The sequence below is a fragment of the Loa loa genome (assembly GCF_000183805.2).
Source record: "Loa loa unplaced genomic scaffold supercont3.321, whole genome shotgun sequence".
NCBI classification, from domain to species: Eukaryota; Metazoa; Nematoda; class Chromadorea; order Rhabditida; family Onchocercidae; genus Loa; species Loa loa.
In genome coordinates this window covers 46,111-65,118 of record NW_018108501.1, presented here as the reverse complement: position 1 = coordinate 65,118, position 19,008 = coordinate 46,111, and the positions used below count along the sequence as shown (strand labels likewise).

General features: G+C 30.9%; 5 protein-coding genes across 5 annotated transcripts in view; all 5 read left to right on the top strand.

Annotated features, from left to right (window-relative positions):
• The first annotated feature begins 442 nt into the window (after positions 1-442).
• On the top strand, positions 443-1,992 carry LOAG_03238 (hypothetical protein). Its single transcript, XM_020446264.1, has 4 exons — positions 443-586; positions 999-1,084; positions 1,186-1,363; positions 1,584-1,992. The coding sequence occupies exons 3-4, from the start codon at positions 1,207-1,209 to the stop codon at positions 1,745-1,747; spliced, it is 321 nt and encodes a 106-aa protein (XP_020303373.1). The 5' UTR covers positions 443-586; positions 999-1,084; positions 1,186-1,206; the 3' UTR covers positions 1,748-1,992.
• A 358-nt stretch (positions 1,993-2,350) lies between these two features.
• LOAG_03237 (hypothetical protein) lies at positions 2,351-2,868 on the top strand (the record flags this gene model as incomplete). Its single annotated transcript, XM_003138774.1, has 2 exons — positions 2,351-2,465; positions 2,720-2,868. 2 exons carry the CDS (start codon positions 2,351-2,353, stop codon positions 2,866-2,868), a joined length of 264 nt encoding a protein of 87 aa, XP_003138822.1.
• A 716-nt stretch (positions 2,869-3,584) lies between these two features.
• LOAG_03236 (hypothetical protein) lies at positions 3,585-5,889 on the top strand (the record flags this gene model as incomplete). Its single annotated transcript, XM_003138773.1, has 6 exons — positions 3,585-3,637; positions 4,019-4,043; positions 4,268-4,358; positions 4,743-4,872; positions 5,301-5,437; positions 5,795-5,889. 6 exons carry the CDS (start codon positions 3,585-3,587, stop codon positions 5,887-5,889), a joined length of 531 nt encoding a protein of 176 aa, XP_003138821.1.
• A 1,167-nt stretch (positions 5,890-7,056) lies between these two features.
• On the top strand, positions 7,057-8,688 carry LOAG_18457 (hypothetical protein; the record flags this gene model as incomplete). The annotated part of the gene is made up of 3 exons (XM_020451117.1): positions 7,057-7,169; positions 7,678-7,876; positions 8,618-8,688. The coding sequence occupies exons 2-3, from the start codon at positions 7,711-7,713 to the stop codon at positions 8,686-8,688; spliced, it is 237 nt and encodes a 78-aa protein (XP_020305128.1). The 5' UTR covers positions 7,057-7,169; positions 7,678-7,710.
• A 5,147-nt stretch (positions 8,689-13,835) lies between these two features.
• LOAG_18456 (Cullin-associated NEDD8-dissociated protein 1) overlaps positions 13,836-19,008 on the top strand; it is a 10,679-nt gene continuing 5,506 nt past the window's right edge. The window contains exons 1-13 of the mRNA XM_020451116.1: positions 13,836-14,032; positions 14,151-14,309; positions 14,448-14,601; positions 15,215-15,315; positions 15,684-15,854; positions 16,020-16,136; positions 16,485-16,594; positions 16,737-16,881; positions 17,103-17,321; positions 17,612-17,683; positions 17,850-18,029; positions 18,290-18,443; positions 18,770-18,939. Of these exons, the coding sequence (XP_020305127.1) occupies positions 13,871-14,032; positions 14,151-14,309; positions 14,448-14,601; positions 15,215-15,315; positions 15,684-15,854; positions 16,020-16,136; positions 16,485-16,594; positions 16,737-16,881; positions 17,103-17,321; positions 17,612-17,683; positions 17,850-18,029; positions 18,290-18,443; positions 18,770-18,939 (1,914 nt within the window). The 5' untranslated portion in view covers positions 13,836-13,870. The remainder of the gene's footprint in view (positions 14,033-14,150; positions 14,310-14,447; positions 14,602-15,214; positions 15,316-15,683; positions 15,855-16,019; positions 16,137-16,484; positions 16,595-16,736; positions 16,882-17,102; positions 17,322-17,611; positions 17,684-17,849; positions 18,030-18,289; positions 18,444-18,769; positions 18,940-19,008) is intronic.

The following is a 19,008-nucleotide window of genomic DNA, read 5'->3' as shown; positions in this document are numbered from 1 at the left end:
GTGAAATACTCTCAGGTCTAAAACGATTTGATGCCGGAAATAGACCTATATCGTAATTGTTGGCACATATATGAGTGTTATGGCTTAATGTCTGATGTGCTGTCACAATATTACGTTTTGTATTCGGCATTTCTGGAGATCAGTCATTTACGCTAACAAAGAGTTTTTCATTTCAAAAAACACAAATGACAGTTCATTAAGTATGAGCGCTGCCATTCCAGAATTCCCAGAAATCCGAAATCTGATGCTAAAAAAAAGAAATTCAACTTCAAAACTTCGTCCCAAATATTACCTACCGGAAACGTAATGTAAACCGGAACGAGATCGAAAATAGCTAAACCATAAACTGCAAATCTTCCACAAATAGGAGAATCCCGATATCACGAGAAAAAAAAATGCTATAAACTAATCTCATAATCTCATTCGGTAATTGTTGGCAATATCAGGATGTTTGTTTCATTAATTTTTTCGTTTATTTCCAGTGAATGATCGATGTTTAAATTACCTGAACGTTTCCAATCACGTTTGTACAACACGTGGCCACGTTACAAGAATATTGGCTTTATTACATTATACATTGTTACACGTAAGTTTTTATTGATAAAGTTGATCGATTCTTGAGAATTAAATTGAATACATTGATGTTCTTTAATATTACTGATAGATATGAGAAGTCAGTAGAAATATGAAAATTTACAGGATTAAAAAATATTGTTACATAGTACTTTTGAATTTTGCAAACTATTGTAGGGCTTATAATTAGAAACTTAAAACTCAAGTCTTATAATGTCAACAATTAATTTCATTTCTCAACTTTATACAGATGAGTTGTGAGGGAAATTTAATCGGAAAATCAAAATGTAATTTGAAATTTGATTGCCTAAAATTGATAGTTCATTGTGACTTGTGGTTTTGCAGAATAGCTGAAGGAATTTAATCCAGAGTTTGAAAATCTAATGTAATAAATGAATTACCTGAGGTCTGCATTATTCATTTAGTTTTGGGCAGTATCAAATATTACAAATCCAGAAGAGGTGGAAGAAAACCGATTAGCGGTTAATCGACGGTTCACAAATAATCTGCGGTAAGTTCTATTGACTTCGAACTTTACGGTATACGTACAATGGAAAAGGTTATTTTATTTCACTTTCATCACCGAAAAGCTGACCAGTATTTTCGTTTTAGAAACCCGTGGAACAATCCCAAATGTCATCTTCAAATAAAAAGTCCAATGTTAAGGATTATTATGGATACTGGCAACTATATCCCAATAATATCCGCGCCAGGCGATGGTTCCAGCAATTTGAAGCGTTAAAAAATGGTGGATCGTTTTGTATGAGAATTATAGCCGTTTTCGCAGTCGGTAGGTGATAACTATTGTTTGATTTTATGATTGGTTAGTTGCTTAGATAATATATTTCTTTTTGCCACTTACATTATGAAACTCTGAATGTACCAAGAATTTTTTTGCCACTTAAATTATGAAACTCTGAATATGCAAGAATATCGTGTATATATTTTTTGAGTGCTCGTCTTTCGGAGCGACTGAAAATTCTATTGACTAATTTTTATTTACATTTCAGCATATCATGCAGCATATTATACTTATCAGTTCACTGCAGTCAGCCCAGAAAACAGGCACGATTTGAGACATGTGATATGGTTGAAGCGTAAATTGCCTTTCTTCGCTCCAATTGGCATCCGCAAAAAAGAAGAAATAGCGAATAATCCGGAGAAGAGCTCATAATTTTTTTTTTCATTTTGGATTAAAATTTTCAAATGCAGCTGTTGTGGTCAAACTTCCAGCTATTTATTAGTCGCTTTTCTTAATGTTCGAATTTTTACTGTCAAACAGTTTAATTGATAAGCTGATTGTTTTGCTACATCACTTTGCGGATCTTTTGATTTATCGTTAGATAGAATAGTGCAGGTACATTTCATGTATTATTGGTATATGACTTTATTATTGTTTATTGATTTTTATGATTTTGCTCTACTCTTCATTTGATGAGAATAAATTTTCATCATTTTATTTTCCTGAACAATTTTTGGAAGTGAGTTGTTCTAAGTGATATTTTGGATTTTTCTCAGAAACTTATTTTAAGCAATTTATGCGGTTAAATTTTTTGGATAACTCGTTTTCCCTCACATTCATGCTTTAACCAAAAAGATTTTTCCAACCATTATACGTAGTTTGAACACTGCAACATTTTCGTGATTTACGAATAAAGTTAATCGGTAAATCATTTCCTGAAGAAGATCTTTATGGTTATGACTGATGACAATAAATTATTTTTCGAAGGAAGCAATCTATACTAATTTAAAGGTATGAAATTTTATTCAGATTTAGATGAAACAAACAGAATGGTTCCTGCGAAGATATCCGAATCAATACAAAGCGGAAAATATGAGGACACCAATCTTAACTTTCTGCTGTGGTGTGGGTATTCTATCAGTAGTTTTGGGTAAGTTTTCCGTTAATTACAGTTAGTGTTTAATGCGGTGATAAACTGATAGATTGGATTCCCTTATCCAGCATGAAAATTTGTGATCGATTTTTCAGTATTATTATACTCCAGTTTAATCTGTTCTAAGATGGACGTATCCACTAGGACATACCCATGTATTTTCTTTAGTTTATCAATATGATCTTGTTTTTATCTTCTGCTCATCATTTTTGATCGCATAACACTTATTTTCGTGAAATGATTTATTGTAGTTCTATACAACCGATATTGTCTGGATGCAAGGAAATTACCAGAAGGTGAAGCGGTGGATTGGCGATTAATGTATTGTTTGAAGAAATATGTCCCAGCATTTCGAAACTTTGGTATACCATACCGAGAATATAAGCCAGATGATTTTTGAACATTTTTTTTATACCGTAGTCTGTTATGGGATTTTCGAAAATCATTGTGTATGTTTAGCTTAAGATCTTAGTCAAATTGATCCATCAGTTAGTTATTGCACCGGTGATTGGTTCAGTAATTAGTGTAATCATCGTTTTATTTGATTGGTTTTTACATTATCGTTAGTGAATTAAAAAGCCAGTAAGCTAGCTTTTTGAGGAAAAGGAATTATATTGTGGATAATTGTTGGATGTTTTTATTAATATCTCAATTTAATTGATGGGTTAATTGTGACTTTGCTCGTTTTGTGTTTAACATTACGCTAGGTCCGCACAACTTATTTTCGAGAAAGTATCCATCGAAATAGTTATATCCACATTGCTTTTTGACCCAGAATTGTAGCAGTGAATTAATCCAATGAATTCTCATCTAAAATAAAGAAGGAAAGACCTTTTGTAATACTTTGCTTCACTGATCTTATAAATTGATAGCCTTTACATTGATACTAATGATGCCGCCATTAATGATATTTAATTTATTTCACTTAATTTGCGGAAGGTTTACTTGTAGTGGAGATATCTAGAATTAATTCCTTTATTTTCGCTATTAAGATTTGTGACTTGTGGATTGCCTGCAAGTTGTTTAAGAAATTCTGACATGAAATTGGGAAGAATACGAATCACATCATATATCCTTTCCTTTTTTCCTTTTTTTTTCATTTTTGGAAAGGAAGGTATGACGACGATTCGACCATTCGACGTTTTCGACTTATTTCGATTTAATAATACGTAAGTTTTTACATGTTTTACATTTTACATATTGCATATTTTAGTTGCACAAGGGAAAGCTACCTATTGAGTTAAATATTTTGAGAGTAAAGTAGTTGAAGACTCAAATGATTTGTTAAATTTGACCTTTTAGAACTGAAAATTTTACTTAATCGTGCTTTTTTGGTTAAGAACGTCGTCTTTCATTCCTTCGAAACTTTCGCATACAAATAATTTGATTAGAAAATAGAACCTAATATATATTTGTAGAAAAGATTTACTTCATCTCAGAATTATGAAATTCCTGGAGATCCATTTTTGAGTTGAGAAAATTATTTTTCATACATGTGAATAAAATGTGCTTAGACAAGGAAATTCTCAAGTATTTTTTTTCTTTTTCAGAAATTTGGATCCCTTGACAGAAACGGTGTGTTTTTTCTTGTTTCAATTTTTATGGCACTCAAAATTTCTTGAGCAAATTTTTTTATGTTGAATTTTGAAAATTCTGTTAATTTCGACTGAAATTGAAATGCACAGAGTTTTTGGATTTGTAAATATCGGGTTTTATGCATTGAAGTTAATGAATTCATATATAGCTGAAAGATTTTCGGGAATAATTCGAAGAAAAAGCCTTGAGGATTTCTCTTTCAGTACGGTTTCACTTTTTATTTACAATATCTGATCAATCATGGGGAATATTTCCAAGTGTGTGAACATCCAAACGGTGAAATTATGGGTTATGGTGAGTTTCTTGAAGTAATTAATTTATCAAAAGACGGAAGGCAGCGATTTAGATTTTTTTCGGTGGAGAGACTCAAGGTAGTTGCACTTCTGCAAAGCTACGCCGTCGACAAAAGCTGCTGTGTGGAACAAACGGCAACTGTATGGAACAAAACGCTACTGTGTTTGCAATATTAGACACACGATATCATGAATGATGATGATAACGATAATATGTAGAAGTTTGCAAAGCCAGACTTTGATATGTTGAAAAGATATTTGGCGATGAATTTTTTCTTTTAAATGGCTATTTTGATGAATTCGATGCACACAAAATTTTCTGGTAATTATAAAATAATATTTGTGCTATGAGCTTTGAATATTTTCTTGAATCGCTTGCTTACAGTTATGGGAAAAGCGGAAGGTGAACATGAATATTGGCATGGACATGTTACGGCAGTAACCGTTGCTCCAACATACCGACGATTACATTTGGCGGCACGAATGATGCATACCCTTGAGCAAATTTCAGAATTGTACTCTTTTCATTCATACTGTTTTGTCAAGTGAAATGCTCAATGGAACGAAAAAGGCTGATTTTAAAAATCCATTGGGGCAGATAAAATATTATTTACGTGTGGCGTAGAGATCCTTTAAAAGGAAATTTTAATGTAGATTCATTACTACTATAAGTTAGACTTCTAAAAAATTAAAACATTCTGGCTAGCAACATTTAAGCTTAAAACACAAATGCTGACAGAACTACAAAACTTATGAAAAAGTAGTTCAATCATTCAACATCAGTGGTAATTATAGTACTTTAATTTGAGTTCGGATAAAATTGTGGTAGGGAAGGGAAAGGTAAAATTGCGAAGAAGTTATATAAATTCCTTTTGTTGCCCGTAAACTCAGCTGATCATATCTGATAGTGTTGGGCGATTTTCCTTTTGTTTTGAAATTTTAGGAAAAAATGTTATTTTGTTGATCTCTTCGTGCGTGTAAGTAATACTGTGGCAATCACTATGTATAAAAGTCTTGGTTATGTGGTCTACCGGCGCATTATTGATTATTACTCTGGTGAAAATGACGAAGATGCTTATGGTTAGTTGACTTTTTAATTTTTTGGAATTTTTGTTTTTTTTAGCTAAACTATAATTTTTCAGTAGTTACACTGTTGAGATATACATCCTGTGTAGTTTTCATTTTTATTTTTTTCAGAAGATTGAAATAGATTTAGTTTAATCTCATGTGGTGACAAATGACGGCATTTTCGTGTTGTAGTTCTTTTTCTATCCAATCATTTCAGTCAAGATAATAAGAAATAAATACGTTGATGGTGCAACTTCCTGTTGAACTCATCCTTGTAACTTCTCAATTATACTGACATTTGAAGTCGTGGTTATCAATATTTATCAGGACGAATTGGTTTCGAGAGAATTTAGGAATTGTCGTTTTCAGATATGCGAAAGGCGTTATCCAGAGATCCAGAAAAGAAATCAATGATTTCAATGAAGCAACCTGTTACGTGTGATGAGATTGATCTTAAGGATTAGTTTTTTTTTTGCGATTTTTTTAGCGCTGCTTAAAATAACATGACGGAGTATTATGCAACGGAATTGTTTTTGCATTTTATTGTTTTTCTTTTTTGTTTTGCTAACTGTGTATTTATTTTAACTGTGGTACTAATGTTTTTACCACATATCTTTTCTTATACACCAATTGGTTACTGTTTTTTTATTTATTTTAGCTATAGTACTAATGTTTTTACCACATATCTTTTCTTATACACCAATTGGTTGCTGTTTTTTCTTTTTTATCTAGTTGAACAGAAAGTAGAGCAAATTAATTGTTACCTGGAAACTTTTGTCAGGTTATACATAAGCAAATTCTCCATACGAATGACTGGATAATTTCAGTCCAACCAATTGAAAAATGAAATTGCAAGTCGGTTGCATCACTTCCTTTTCAATTCTTATGCCAATATTTTTTTATGTGTCAGTCATTTAGTGTGAATTTAGATCATTCAATTTTTATTTATTTATTTTTGCTACCTGCGCAATAAAATTCATCAAATATCGATCAGTGCTCATTTCTATGCATAAAATGGGAATAAATCTCGGTCTTTTTTGATTTCATTTTGCGTTTCTAATCCATTATTACATTTCAAAACATACAAAAATTTATCATTCCATACTGTTACATTATAGATGCATGAAAAGTTACAACAGTAAACACGAAAGGCTCTCTAGAAATGCTTCCTTCATAAAGCATATGTGAATTCAGTGATGAAAATTTTGATCTCATCATTTACTGAATTTTTTTTTTTTTTGAACGGTTACTTGTCATTCGATTTTTATTTCGACGAATAAATCCTATCTTTTACTTTTCCTCCATTTTTCTTTCTTTCTTGAATATCTTAAATATACAAAGTGTTGTTATTTTTATCACAGTACATTTACCATATTTTGCCTTATAAATTTGTTGCTTTTGTTTTTAAAATTGAATTAAGAAATTCTTTATGAAAAATCTATGCATAACTATCAGTATTATGAATTATAATTGCTGAACCTAGGAAATAAGTTTTTTATAATTAAACCAATATAGATCACTACATAAATATTCGCTACAAATTTAGTATCTTTTTTATATCCTATGATTTCGTTTAAATTCAAAAATAAATTTTTAAAATACCGCTGAATATGCAGTAAATCTTGTACATCCATCATTATTCAGCTATAATTAAAAAAAAGTTTTCGTGACTAATTTTTAGATTACCTGACCTATGTGGGCATGAAGGCAAATGATTTGGAATTTTAGGCGCATACTGAAAAAGGTAATTAACCCTTTAATGATTATAGCTTAATTTTCTGGTCAACTTAGAATCCTTCAGTACCATTACTGGTAAAATACTGTGAAAATAATGCAAATTCACTGAATTTAATAAATTTACCAAACATAACATGTTTTAATATTTTAACTTTTTTCTTTCAATATATTTTAGTATAATATCCAAACATAATACAAGTTATCATTCTTGAAATATAATGTATTTTGAATTTTATTTTAAATATTTGCATATGGAAATTGTTGAATTGTTTTAGAAAGAATATTTCTAAGAAATTTTTCGTTTTTCTTTTTTGTCACTTTTATTTTTGAATTTCTGATCTTTCAGTTTTTAATTTTTAAACTTCTATTTCACTACAAATGTTTCACCTTCTCTTTTTTCAAAATGATTTTTTTTAAAGAATCACAATAATTTTTCTTTAGAATGGAAATGAAGAAGCTCATTATCACTCATTATCATATAAGGAATGTAATGTTATTTATAATTTTAATTTCAGCATATGTCATTTTCAATGTTCTAAAGTTCAAATATGAATGAGAAGGAATCAAGTACTATCATTCCGGATTGTCAACCATGTCGATATGTTGGAACCGGATTATTTCTTTTCGTTGCTTCATATATCTGGTATAATACACGAAATACTATTTATAATGGTGGCATTTACAAAAGACTACCTTTACGTTTTATTGCTGTTGGTTGGTCGATTTATTGTTTTTGTTAATTTGTTGATGTTAATTTATTTGTTGATTTATTGATTTATTTGATTTGATTTGGTTTGGTTTGATTTGATTTGATTTACTTTTTGTTGATTTATTCATTTTATACTTTTAATTTCAAAACATTACGTAACTTTACTGAGCATTTGTATGTTTTGAAATTTTAATGGTAATCATTGATAAAATGGATTTAACAAAAAAACAATAGATTTTTTCTATTGCATTATCTCTCGATTAACACAACAATTATCATATTATTATACTTGACAATTATTATCATATCATACTTGACAATTATTGTATTATTTTCTTTTCAATTAATCCTTTCGTCGATTTTTTCTTTTTTTTTTTATTCTCTAATTTTATTTTGTTTGCATTCTTAAATCAAATAGATCTACTTGGATGTTTTACTAATTTTTAAATTGCTTTGAATTGATAAGCATCAACGTAGAGCTAGCTTTCCGATAAATATAACAGAATAATCAATTAAATTATGTGATAGAGTTTCCGGTGATAAAATAAGACATAATCATATTCGGTATTTGAAATGATATCATTGATATAAACTTTGTAAGATTGCTTATGTTAGCTGTTATATTTAATTTAACTGTAAAATTGCAAATTAATTCATTTTTGCAAGTATTATTTTGCATGTATGCATACATTTAAAAGTTATTATTCTACAAATAATTATACCAATTTCTTTTTTTTTATTTGCAGGATCGATATATATGTCCTTTGCGCGCTTCATTTATCTTCCACCATTCAAACATCTTGCGCCTAAGAAATAAAATATGCCGAAAATGTCGATGATTTTTTTTATTACATCCTTCATATAATAGTTATCTGTAATTTTATAATTCTTTTTGTTGCATTTTTAAATCTCATTTTGAAAATTTAAAATTTGTATTGTAATTTAGCGATATTTTGGTTTACCAAAAAATAAGCATTTTTTTTTGTCAATTGATAAAATGATCATTGCGTGAATACTATAAATTTATTGATCTCTTGATCTATTTTTGAATTTTCAAAAATTTGTAGACATTTTAATTAATCCAAATTGATCAACCATTATGCATTTTTACATTCAACTCTTCATTATCATTTTTTTTTCTTTTATAAAATCGTTATCAGCTGCACTGGTAAGTTTATTAACATATCATTTTAGTTAATTCTTTTTTGGTACTAATGAAATGTAATAGTTCTTCACGATATATTTGATAATCTACAAATGTTATAATATTATTATAATATGTGTAACATTCCATAAATAAAAAATATCGGTTAATTAAAAGTACTGAATTTAGAATTTTTGTTTCATACTATGTTATCAAATTATATTACAGTATGCATTTAAGATAAGTGATATCGTATGTTCAATTTCAATAGAGGAAATTATTAGCAAGATAGGACAAATCAAATTTTGACAAATCAAATCAAGTTGTTCTGATTTATTATCACATTATTATCATCATTTATCATACGAATCAATATGAATTATTTATCTATCAATTAATCAATCATTGATGTGCTCAAATGTATACATAAAACTTATGCATATATGAATAATTAATAGCACTTTATATGCATCATTCTAGGTCATTCTAGTTATCCAAGTTTATCGGAGAATGATAGTGACCAGTTGGGTTACTGTAACATTCACAAAAAAAGCTTTCGGAAAGAGAACATTGATATAAATTGGAATAACTGAAATAATAGTATGATCATATTAAATATGTCATTAAATTATACCAAAATTATCAGAGGAATGATAATTGTCAATTGATCATAGTAACGTGTAATGGAAAAAGCATTCGTGAAAGATAGGAAATAAATAAGGTAATTGGATTAGCAATATAATGATATTAAGTACAGTCTTCATTAAGCCGATTTGAAATTATCAAAAAAAGAATAAATAAAAAAAGGGTTGGATTATCAAAAAATTATCGAAGAGATTTCGACAAAATTAACAAAATAATAATAAAATGATAATTATGAGTTGACTATTTTTAGCAAAATTTGAAATACCGTAATGCTGATAAGGGAAGAATTAAATCAAATATGGTCATTTCGTTAATTACTTTGAACTTTTAAATAGGTCATAGATCAACTTGTAGCAACCCAAAATAATGATATTAAAATTTTTTTGATCATTTTTTTTTGAAAAACTTCAAGTAATAATTTATTATGCAAATATTGTAAATATTTACAATCAAATAGTTTCATTACTAAATATTTTCAAATACTTTTTGATTGTTGTAGTTAGAATTCTATAATGAAATCTTTTCCAAATGTTGACATTCTTATCATTCATTTTATCATTTAACTCACTCTGTGTGACATTTTTTTCCCTCTGGTGTTAACAGAAGATCAAGATGGAATAAATTATTTTGAGTGAATTTACATAAATTTGATAAGTAAATTTTGATAAAGTTAATTTTGCATATTTATTTGAATTTAGTGTAATATTCTAATGAATGATATATTTGCGCAATGAAAATTCATTTTATACCATAATTCCAAGCATTGATCGGTGGTTCAATTTGGATTTATTAATAATATCCGTATTTTAATGAAATTAATACTTATTATCTTTATTTGCTATCATTAATTATCCTATCATTTGAATCGTTTTCATCTTTACCAATAAGTAATTTTTATCACTGTAACATCTTGTCATTTGATATTTAATTATTGGTGACGAATTTCAGGTTATCATTTAAGAAATTACAAAAAGAATAAATTTTACCTTACATTACCTATTTTATTGTTTTGTTATTACTAATTTATGCTAAAATTCCCTCATTTTGATAAAATTAGAGAAATTAAAAAAAAGTTCTTTTCTACATTTCAAAAATTAGCATTTTTTCCTTAATTTTTAAAATAAAATAATCGGAAAAAAATGATTCGATTTTAAAATTAAAATAATTCCCAAATTTCAGAAATTAAATTTCATATTATTATTAACTTATTTTTGATTGCATAAAAAGTAATTTTAAAGTTAAAGCTTGTTCTACATTTTCGGAAATTCTGCACGTGTATGTGTGTATGCGCGTGTATGTGTGTGTGTATGTGGGTGTATGTTTATGTGTATGTATGCATCTGTACCTGTCTGTATGTGTCTATGTGTGTGTGTGTGTGTGTGTGTGTGTGCGTCTGTCTACACTTCGAAGTATGGATGTTGTAACAAATGCAAATAAATTTCTCCAACTACTCAAAATTCAAAAGAAAAAAAACGTTTGGATATTATTTTCACAGTAAACTATGCAAAGTAGTGCATTTTCATCATCGTTGCTTACTGTTGTGAAGCGGCGGAAAAAGTGAGGAAGTTCAAAGGGTAGCGGTGCATTGATGTGTAGGTATGCGTACGAGTGCGTTTTTGCGTGAGACATGAGGGTGAATTTGGGAGAGGAAATGGCGGGGTAGAAACAGTCAAAATTGTCGGAATCCATTGATATTCTTCGAATGCATTTAATGTTCGGAAATTAATCAATAGGTAAGAGATGTGGATGTGAGAATATTCAGACATTCAATAAATTCTTTAAGATAAAAAAAAAAAAATACAGAAGAGATAAGGGTATATGTGCTATTGTAGTTGTTAAGTACTGCTTAGTATATGAATTGCATGTTAGCGCTAAATGCGAATTTCCGTTTCAACTGCAATCATGCGAATGAAAAGTTCGCCAAAAGATTAAAAATTATCGTTTTAAGAAAGTTGAATTTCATATCGTTTGAAGACCAGTTTTTACCAAAATATTGGTATTAATATACTTGGTGGGTGAAATTAAGAAAAAAATGCGTGTGAATAACATGAGAAGATATAAGGAAGTGAAAAACGGAATAAAGATGTCATAACGACCGAATGCAATTTGTAGTTTTCCGTATTTTGCCCATAATTTGGTTCCTTATAATCCGTAGTAATTTGAATTTGATCTTGTAATAATAATTTGAATTATGATTGTGTTATATTTGCAAATTTTTCGTTCATGATTTTATGTTTACAATGCCATTGGAGATGAAATCTTTAGGTAGTCGTAAATAATGAGGATTTTTTGTAAAAACTTCGCTAATCAATAATTTGGGATATGTGTTATTTCTTTCTCCTAAAATTCTATCTTCCGAAGAATTTCCAAAATTTCTTGAACATGTTCAAGTTCTAATTAAATCCTTCAAGTCTGTTCATGGTATTTAGGAGTTACTCGTATGCCCGACACCTGAAGACCTGTTATTCGTAATATGAATATACGTAATATGAAGACTTGTATTCACTCTTGTACTCAAGATTTAATGGTATATTTAAATTCTTCTAACGGCTTGTTTGAGTGAAATCATAAGATATTGAAATTCCAAAAACTTTATTTAATGTTCACTTTCTATAATTGCACGAAAATGAATACAGCTCATAAATGCCATCAAACGATAATTCTTTAATACTTCAACAGTTCTTATATTTTTCAATTTACAGGGTTTCAGATCGAATACCATACGGCCAAAATCAAACTCCGGAAAGATGCCGTTTCAGATTGCAAGTTTGTTGGAAAAGATGTCATCAACAGATAAAGATTATCGTTTCATGGCTACAAATGACTTAATTATTGAACTGCAGAATGACAGCATTAAATTGGATGATGAATCTGAACGAAGAGTATGGTACTTCTGTATGCGTGTTACTCAACAAAATGATTACATTGTACTTGACAGCTGAAACACCATCCTCGTCCATATTGAAATTATTCCATTAATTAGATTAACGTGATATGCTTATAAAAATGATTGCCAATATTTTTCGCACTGCTTAAGAACGTAAAACTTCACAACATCAGAATCACTGGTTTATTAACTATTTACAATTCGCATGTTACATATAAAAATATACAACTAGTTCCTGCTTCGTAAAACTTTTCAATCTATATGAAAGTAGGGCATAAAGTTCGGTGTCGGGACTATTTTCTATTTGCCATCTAGAAATCATTGTAATATATGAAAAGAAATGGTTGACATATGTGTCGAGCAACAGAGAATTCGTTTCAGCTTTCATCATTTTTTGATACAAATGAATGATGTTAATTACTGACTTGTATAAAAGGCATTCCATATTGGCATTGCCATTTTCGTATGTGAATTTGTCCAGCATTTTTAATCATAAAAAAATGTTTTCAAATATATTTTTAAACATTTTTTTCTTTTTTTCTTTCATTTTTTTGGTCTATCTTCTCAAAAGGCATTTTCAGGTTGTTAATATGGTTATAAAGCTATTGGAGGACAAGAATGGTGAAGTGCAAAATTTGGCAGTGAAATGTTTGGGACCACTTGTACATAAAGTTAAAGATACACAGGTGAACTTTTCAGTTGTTCGCAACTGTTGCATTATATCAGATTTCCGTTTCCGCTGTATCAGTGTCGTAGGAAAAACTAGTCAGTTCTTTTTTCGTTGTTCTTTTTTCAGTGTCTTTTTCGTTTCAGGCTCAAGCAATTTTTTCACATCTTTGTGAAACGATGATTAATGGTGATGAGAAGTTGCGAGATGTTTCCTCAATTGCACTAAAGACGGCAGTTGCTGAATTACCTGCCGCAAGTTCTCCTTTAACAGTGGCAGTAATCAAGCTGTTGGTACCACCACTTAAAGATGCATTATGTAAATCACTTTCTGTTTTTTTATATCCTTCATGTATGTACTGGATTAGTGGTTCCTATTTTTGACAAACTTTTATGTTGAGAATCCTTCACTTTATGCTGTCGGAAAAAATCCTCTTGTTATTTTGCTAAATCGATTAACTTTACAGCGGATACGGAACGCGTCGATATTTCTGTCAAGCTCGAAATAATCGATATTATATCTGATATCCTATCACGCTATGGATCGTTATTTTCTCCATATTTAAGAGGGGTTTATTCTTGTGATATAAATGTTTAAACGAGCTACTGTTTGCTGGAAAGGAATTAAGAAATTTTGCAAAATATATATCCTGTAAAATGTTTCAGCTGCAGCAAGCTTTACTTCAACAATTATCCTCCGACCGTCAAGCTCTTCGCAAACGGTCCATTATGGCGTTATCAAATTTGTTGGCCCTCTCAGATGTCACTCTTTATGGAGAAACGATGGATGTTGTTGTGCAACATCTTACAGCACCTGGAGTAATCATTCCTTTATTTTTATTTTTATTTCTATTTTCCATTTAATAAGAAGGTTTCGTCCCGGAAAAAACGCTTCATCGATTGATTCGTGTGGACGAAATGTTGCCTTCATTTTCAGGCATCAACTGCACAATTTCGTACAATGGTGCAAACATGTCAGAATATTTGCAAAACAACCAGTCGCCGTTTCATAAAGCACTTGTCGAGACTAGTCCCGGTACTCGTGGATTATACCATGACAACTGAGGATGACGAGTTACGTGAATCATGCATCCAAGTAGGTATTTGTTAATTCTCCTAATGCATTTATTATCTGTTGCGACTATGCTTTCCTTTTCTTCTACTCTGATTCCTGTAGAAGTGCAATTTTTATTACAGTTGAAGAGCAAAAAGAAAAAGAAAAAAAAATTTACAGGCTTTCGAAACGTTTGTTTATCGTTGCCCTCGCGAAATAACGCCATTTATTTCGCATATTGTGGAGGCAGTTGTAAATTATTTAAAACATGATCCTAATTATACCTACGATGATGATGAAGAGATGGATAACATTTCACAGATGGACACCGACGGTAGTTTTTGTTAGAGATCACAGTTAGTTAAAACTAGTAAATTTCCAAATATCAAGCCTATTGGAAGTTAATAAACGATGAAAAAAAAAAAAAAGAATTGCCTATTAATTCATGGGATAATCAGTGGGATTACTGAGATTCTTATCAGTATGCTTTTACAAATTCCTTTCTGAGCACTTTACCATGCCGTGGGTATGATTAGTGAATATTATTTAACTAGATCAAAATTAAATGTTTTTCGGGAGCTTTATGGCACTCAGGAATATGGCACACTTGTAGACGTGATAATTAAGCGATTTGAATTGTACAAATTGAATCAGCTAGTATTGTGGGCCTTTTTATCGACTGCTTGTGGGCCATCCAGTGAGCAGGGTGCAGCAACATGAACACTGCTCTTATTTAATAATTACAAAGTAATAATCGAGCGTTTCGGCATAAGCTTCATTCATGCATTTTGACATTGCAGTACTTGTTTATGGTAATTTACAAAAAGATTTTCTGTGCTGCAATGGTATTTGCTTATATGAAACAATGGCGTATATGTTCCTGAAATGGAACTGAAATGAATTTTAATATTGACCAGTTAATTCCAATCACCACTCGAAAGTTGCAGGTGATAGTGACGATGATGATGACGAAGGAAACGAGTACTCGGATGACGATGATATGAGCTGGAAAGTGCGCCGAGCATGCGCTAAATGCATTGAAGCTCTTGTATGTTCATGAATGAATTGTTATTTTTCTATAAGTTAAAAAAATGCTTGATGTGCTGGATGCACTATCGGAATGCAACGAAAAAAGCTATGTCTTTTCTTAAATCAAAAGATTCACGTGATTAACTGCCGGATTTCTTTTAAGCATCTTTTTTAGCTCACTGGGTTGCTCGGTAGTGGACTCTCTGGTTACAGTGGGCTGTTTTTTGTACAACTAATCATGATAAGAATAAAATGCTTTCATTTTGTCTGAAGTTCGCAGATGGGGCAAAATGGTGGCTTTTCTGGCTCGCTTATTTCTGCAATACTCTTGATTGGGTTTTGCTAAGCGAATTATTTACACATAATGTTGAATCGAACCGTTTATAGATTTTGTCGCGCCGTGACGAGATTGTAAAATATCTGACTTCATTTGGTCCTCTATTAATTAGTCGATTCAAGGAACGCGAGGATAACGTGAAATGGGATATAATGCATGCTTATACGGCACTGTTATCGCAGATTCGCAATTTGATTCCAAACTTTTCAGCCATTTGTGTCGTAAGTTCATTTTGAGCTCATAAAATTTGTTAGAGAGGCGCAAATTTTATGCGAGCATAATCTCAGATCATTTAAAAACTGAGCACACTTCAGAAGGAATTAATGCGTAGGAATCAGACTTCTGATAATTTGATTCCTATTACATTATTCCAATTGCAATTTTAGCCAGAGGAAAATGGCGATACAAAGAAAAATGCATGTGGTGATGTGGAAACAATTACTGTCAAAGGTGGTGTATTGCTGCGAAATGCTTTAAGCATGGAACAACTTGAGACATTACAAGTTTGCACTTTCCTTTATTTTGCAATAAAAAACTATTTTTAATTGTTTACCAGTGATTGGATTTCAACTAACAAGTACCTAAACACCATTGGGGCATTTGAGTATATGAACGCAAAAGAAAGTCTTTCATTACTATTACTTTGATATACTGTAATACATTGAAACGCAGAAAGTTGCCAAATGTATGCTAATAATTGACTTTCTGTTAAATGGCAACTGCTTGACCTAACGATGTAGTATATTTCAAGTTGTTGTATCTTCATCTTATAAGTTTTTTAATAGCGCGAATGGACCTGGAGTAGCTGTCCACTTGCACAGTCGCAATAATTTTCTGATTTCTCATTTTAGGCTTTGGATTCACAGATTCCTTTACTTGTCAAAGCAATCAGTAGATTGTTAAACACGAAGGCACTTAAGACAAAACAGTATTGTTTCGTTTTACTTACGCATCTGTTACGGTTTGTTTCTTTATTGATTTATCCATTCAATTTTTGCATCCATCAGTAGAATTCTGTTTCATTTGATATGGGATTGTTGTAATTTTTCGATCATTTTGCTTATTCGGTAAACATTTGTTATTCATCTGCTATATTTTCTAAGAGCATATCCTGGTGCACTTGGTGACGAAATACTTCATCTTACGGCTGGAGTATCAAGTGCAATGAATGATCGTTCCTTGAACACAAATGTCAAAATTGACACGCTCACCTTCCTGTCGGGAGCACTATGCACTCATTCACCAGAGGTAACATGGAAATACTTCATATTTTCTGTATTTATCATTTTTGAATAATACTATTATATCCTCTTATTTAAACATTTCTTTTCTATTTTTTCAAATACTGAAAGAATTGATGAGCAAACAAAATTAGCAAATACAAATGAAAATATGCTGTTCTAAATAGTCTTGAAAAAAAATTCTTTTTCCGTTGTTTTTATTTTCTTTTTTATATTCTTACTTTTCAGAAATTACATGCGTATATGGATATGTTGGTACCACTTATTGTACGGGCTGTCAGTGAACAATTTTACAAAGTAGCAGCAGAAGCATTAACGGTTACAACGTCCCTGATTCGTGTCTTGCGTCCAGTAGCATCCGAACAAGGCAGTTTCGATTATTCTCCATATGTGGGTAGTATTTATGAAGCAATCATTGGCAAATTGAAGGCTACCGATATAGATCAGGTTTGAGAATCCTTACATTTATATTAAAAACCTTATGAGTTAAATTCCATAATAATATTAAGCCAAGATTCAATAGCGACGTAAATCAAGATCGAAGTGATGCATAGCGATCAGCATTACTTTGTGTGCTTTAACTGAATATATGACATATGTGCTGTTAGGATTATTCGTGGTGTTGGGATTTTCAGTCTTTCGGTCTATCAAAATGTTCACCGCATATAATGACTAATCCCATCATTCATCTTCCATCATTCATCTACCCATCACTCATCTTGTTCATTTTTTTCCAGGAAGTAAAAGAAAAAGCAATAACGGCAGCCGGCCTTCTTGTGGCAACTTTTGGTGATTTTCTGAAGGACAAGGTAGGAAGTAAACTAATGTTAAGTTTTTTCAATTATGCAGTATTTCTGCTGTTAAATATCATATAACAATAGCAGTTTTAGGGAGTCGTTTCTTAATGTCAAATTTTTTGAATTGCATATTTTGTGCTCTGGAGTGTTTTTCAAATGGTTGGATAGGATTTTTTAGCTACCAACGTGTTTGCCGATATTTCTGGATCGTTTGCGGAATGAAATGACACGTCTTGTTACGGTAAAGGCGCTTACGGTAATTGTGAACAGCCCTCTGTCAATTCCACTGAATTCTATTTTGTCAGATATTTTGTTATTGTTAGCTGAATATTTGCGGAAGAACCACAGAACTTTGAAGGTAATTTAGCTTTTCTTGTTCTTAAAGCTATATAACTTAGATGCAACAGAATGCACTGTAATCTCAAGTATCTGTAATTACAGACTATTTTTTCCATTTTCCCATTGTTCATTTCAAAGTTTTCTGTCTTTCTTTAAATTTTTTGTGGCACCAGTAATAACTGGTGCGCAAAAAATTATTAGCCACCAATAATAATAGAGAATCTTTGTGAATTATATTCACTTATTCCCATTATTAGAGCTTACTAACATGAATTGTAGATCTCCACGCTAAATTTACTGGATTCTTTGGTAACAAACTACAAGTATGATGGCTTAGATGGTAGTGAAATGATGAGAGTATTACAAGAAACACCTGCTTTGATCTCTGAATTGGATCTACAAATTAGCCAGCTTACTCTTACTTTCCTTAGTCGTGAGTTTTAGTTATTATGAAAGATTAATTGCCATTATTGTCTATGAAAATTGTTCTTTTAAGATGTAATTGCTTAGCAAAGTGGATTTGCTCTTTACTACGCCACAACGAAAAAACTTGTCTTTTGGACAAAAAATTTATCATGTCTGATTTTTTATATTGCTACATCATTTGATCACCAGTAATTGTCCCTCCAAGTTTCTTAGCATGAGAAGGATTCCTGGGAAATCACAATGTATTTTGAATGCACATTGTAGACATCATATTTGCTTGTTTTGATTGAAAATTTTCTTTACAGAAGTTAATAAATTGCAAAGTTTTTTCAGATCTAGTAGTTGCTCAGCCGTTAATCATATCTTATAGTTTACCAGAGGTGCTTGCGGCTTACGTCAATCTCCTGCAAAGTTCTCTACTTCAGGGTGCTACCCTGGCAGCCTCCTTGAATTTTATTCTAACGCTGGTTCAAGCAGAAATACCTCAGAAACCATCTTTCGAGGTATTTTAACAATTTAAATTGGGAATGGAGTTAGAAAATTTCCTAACGTCGCAGCTTGCAAGATATTTG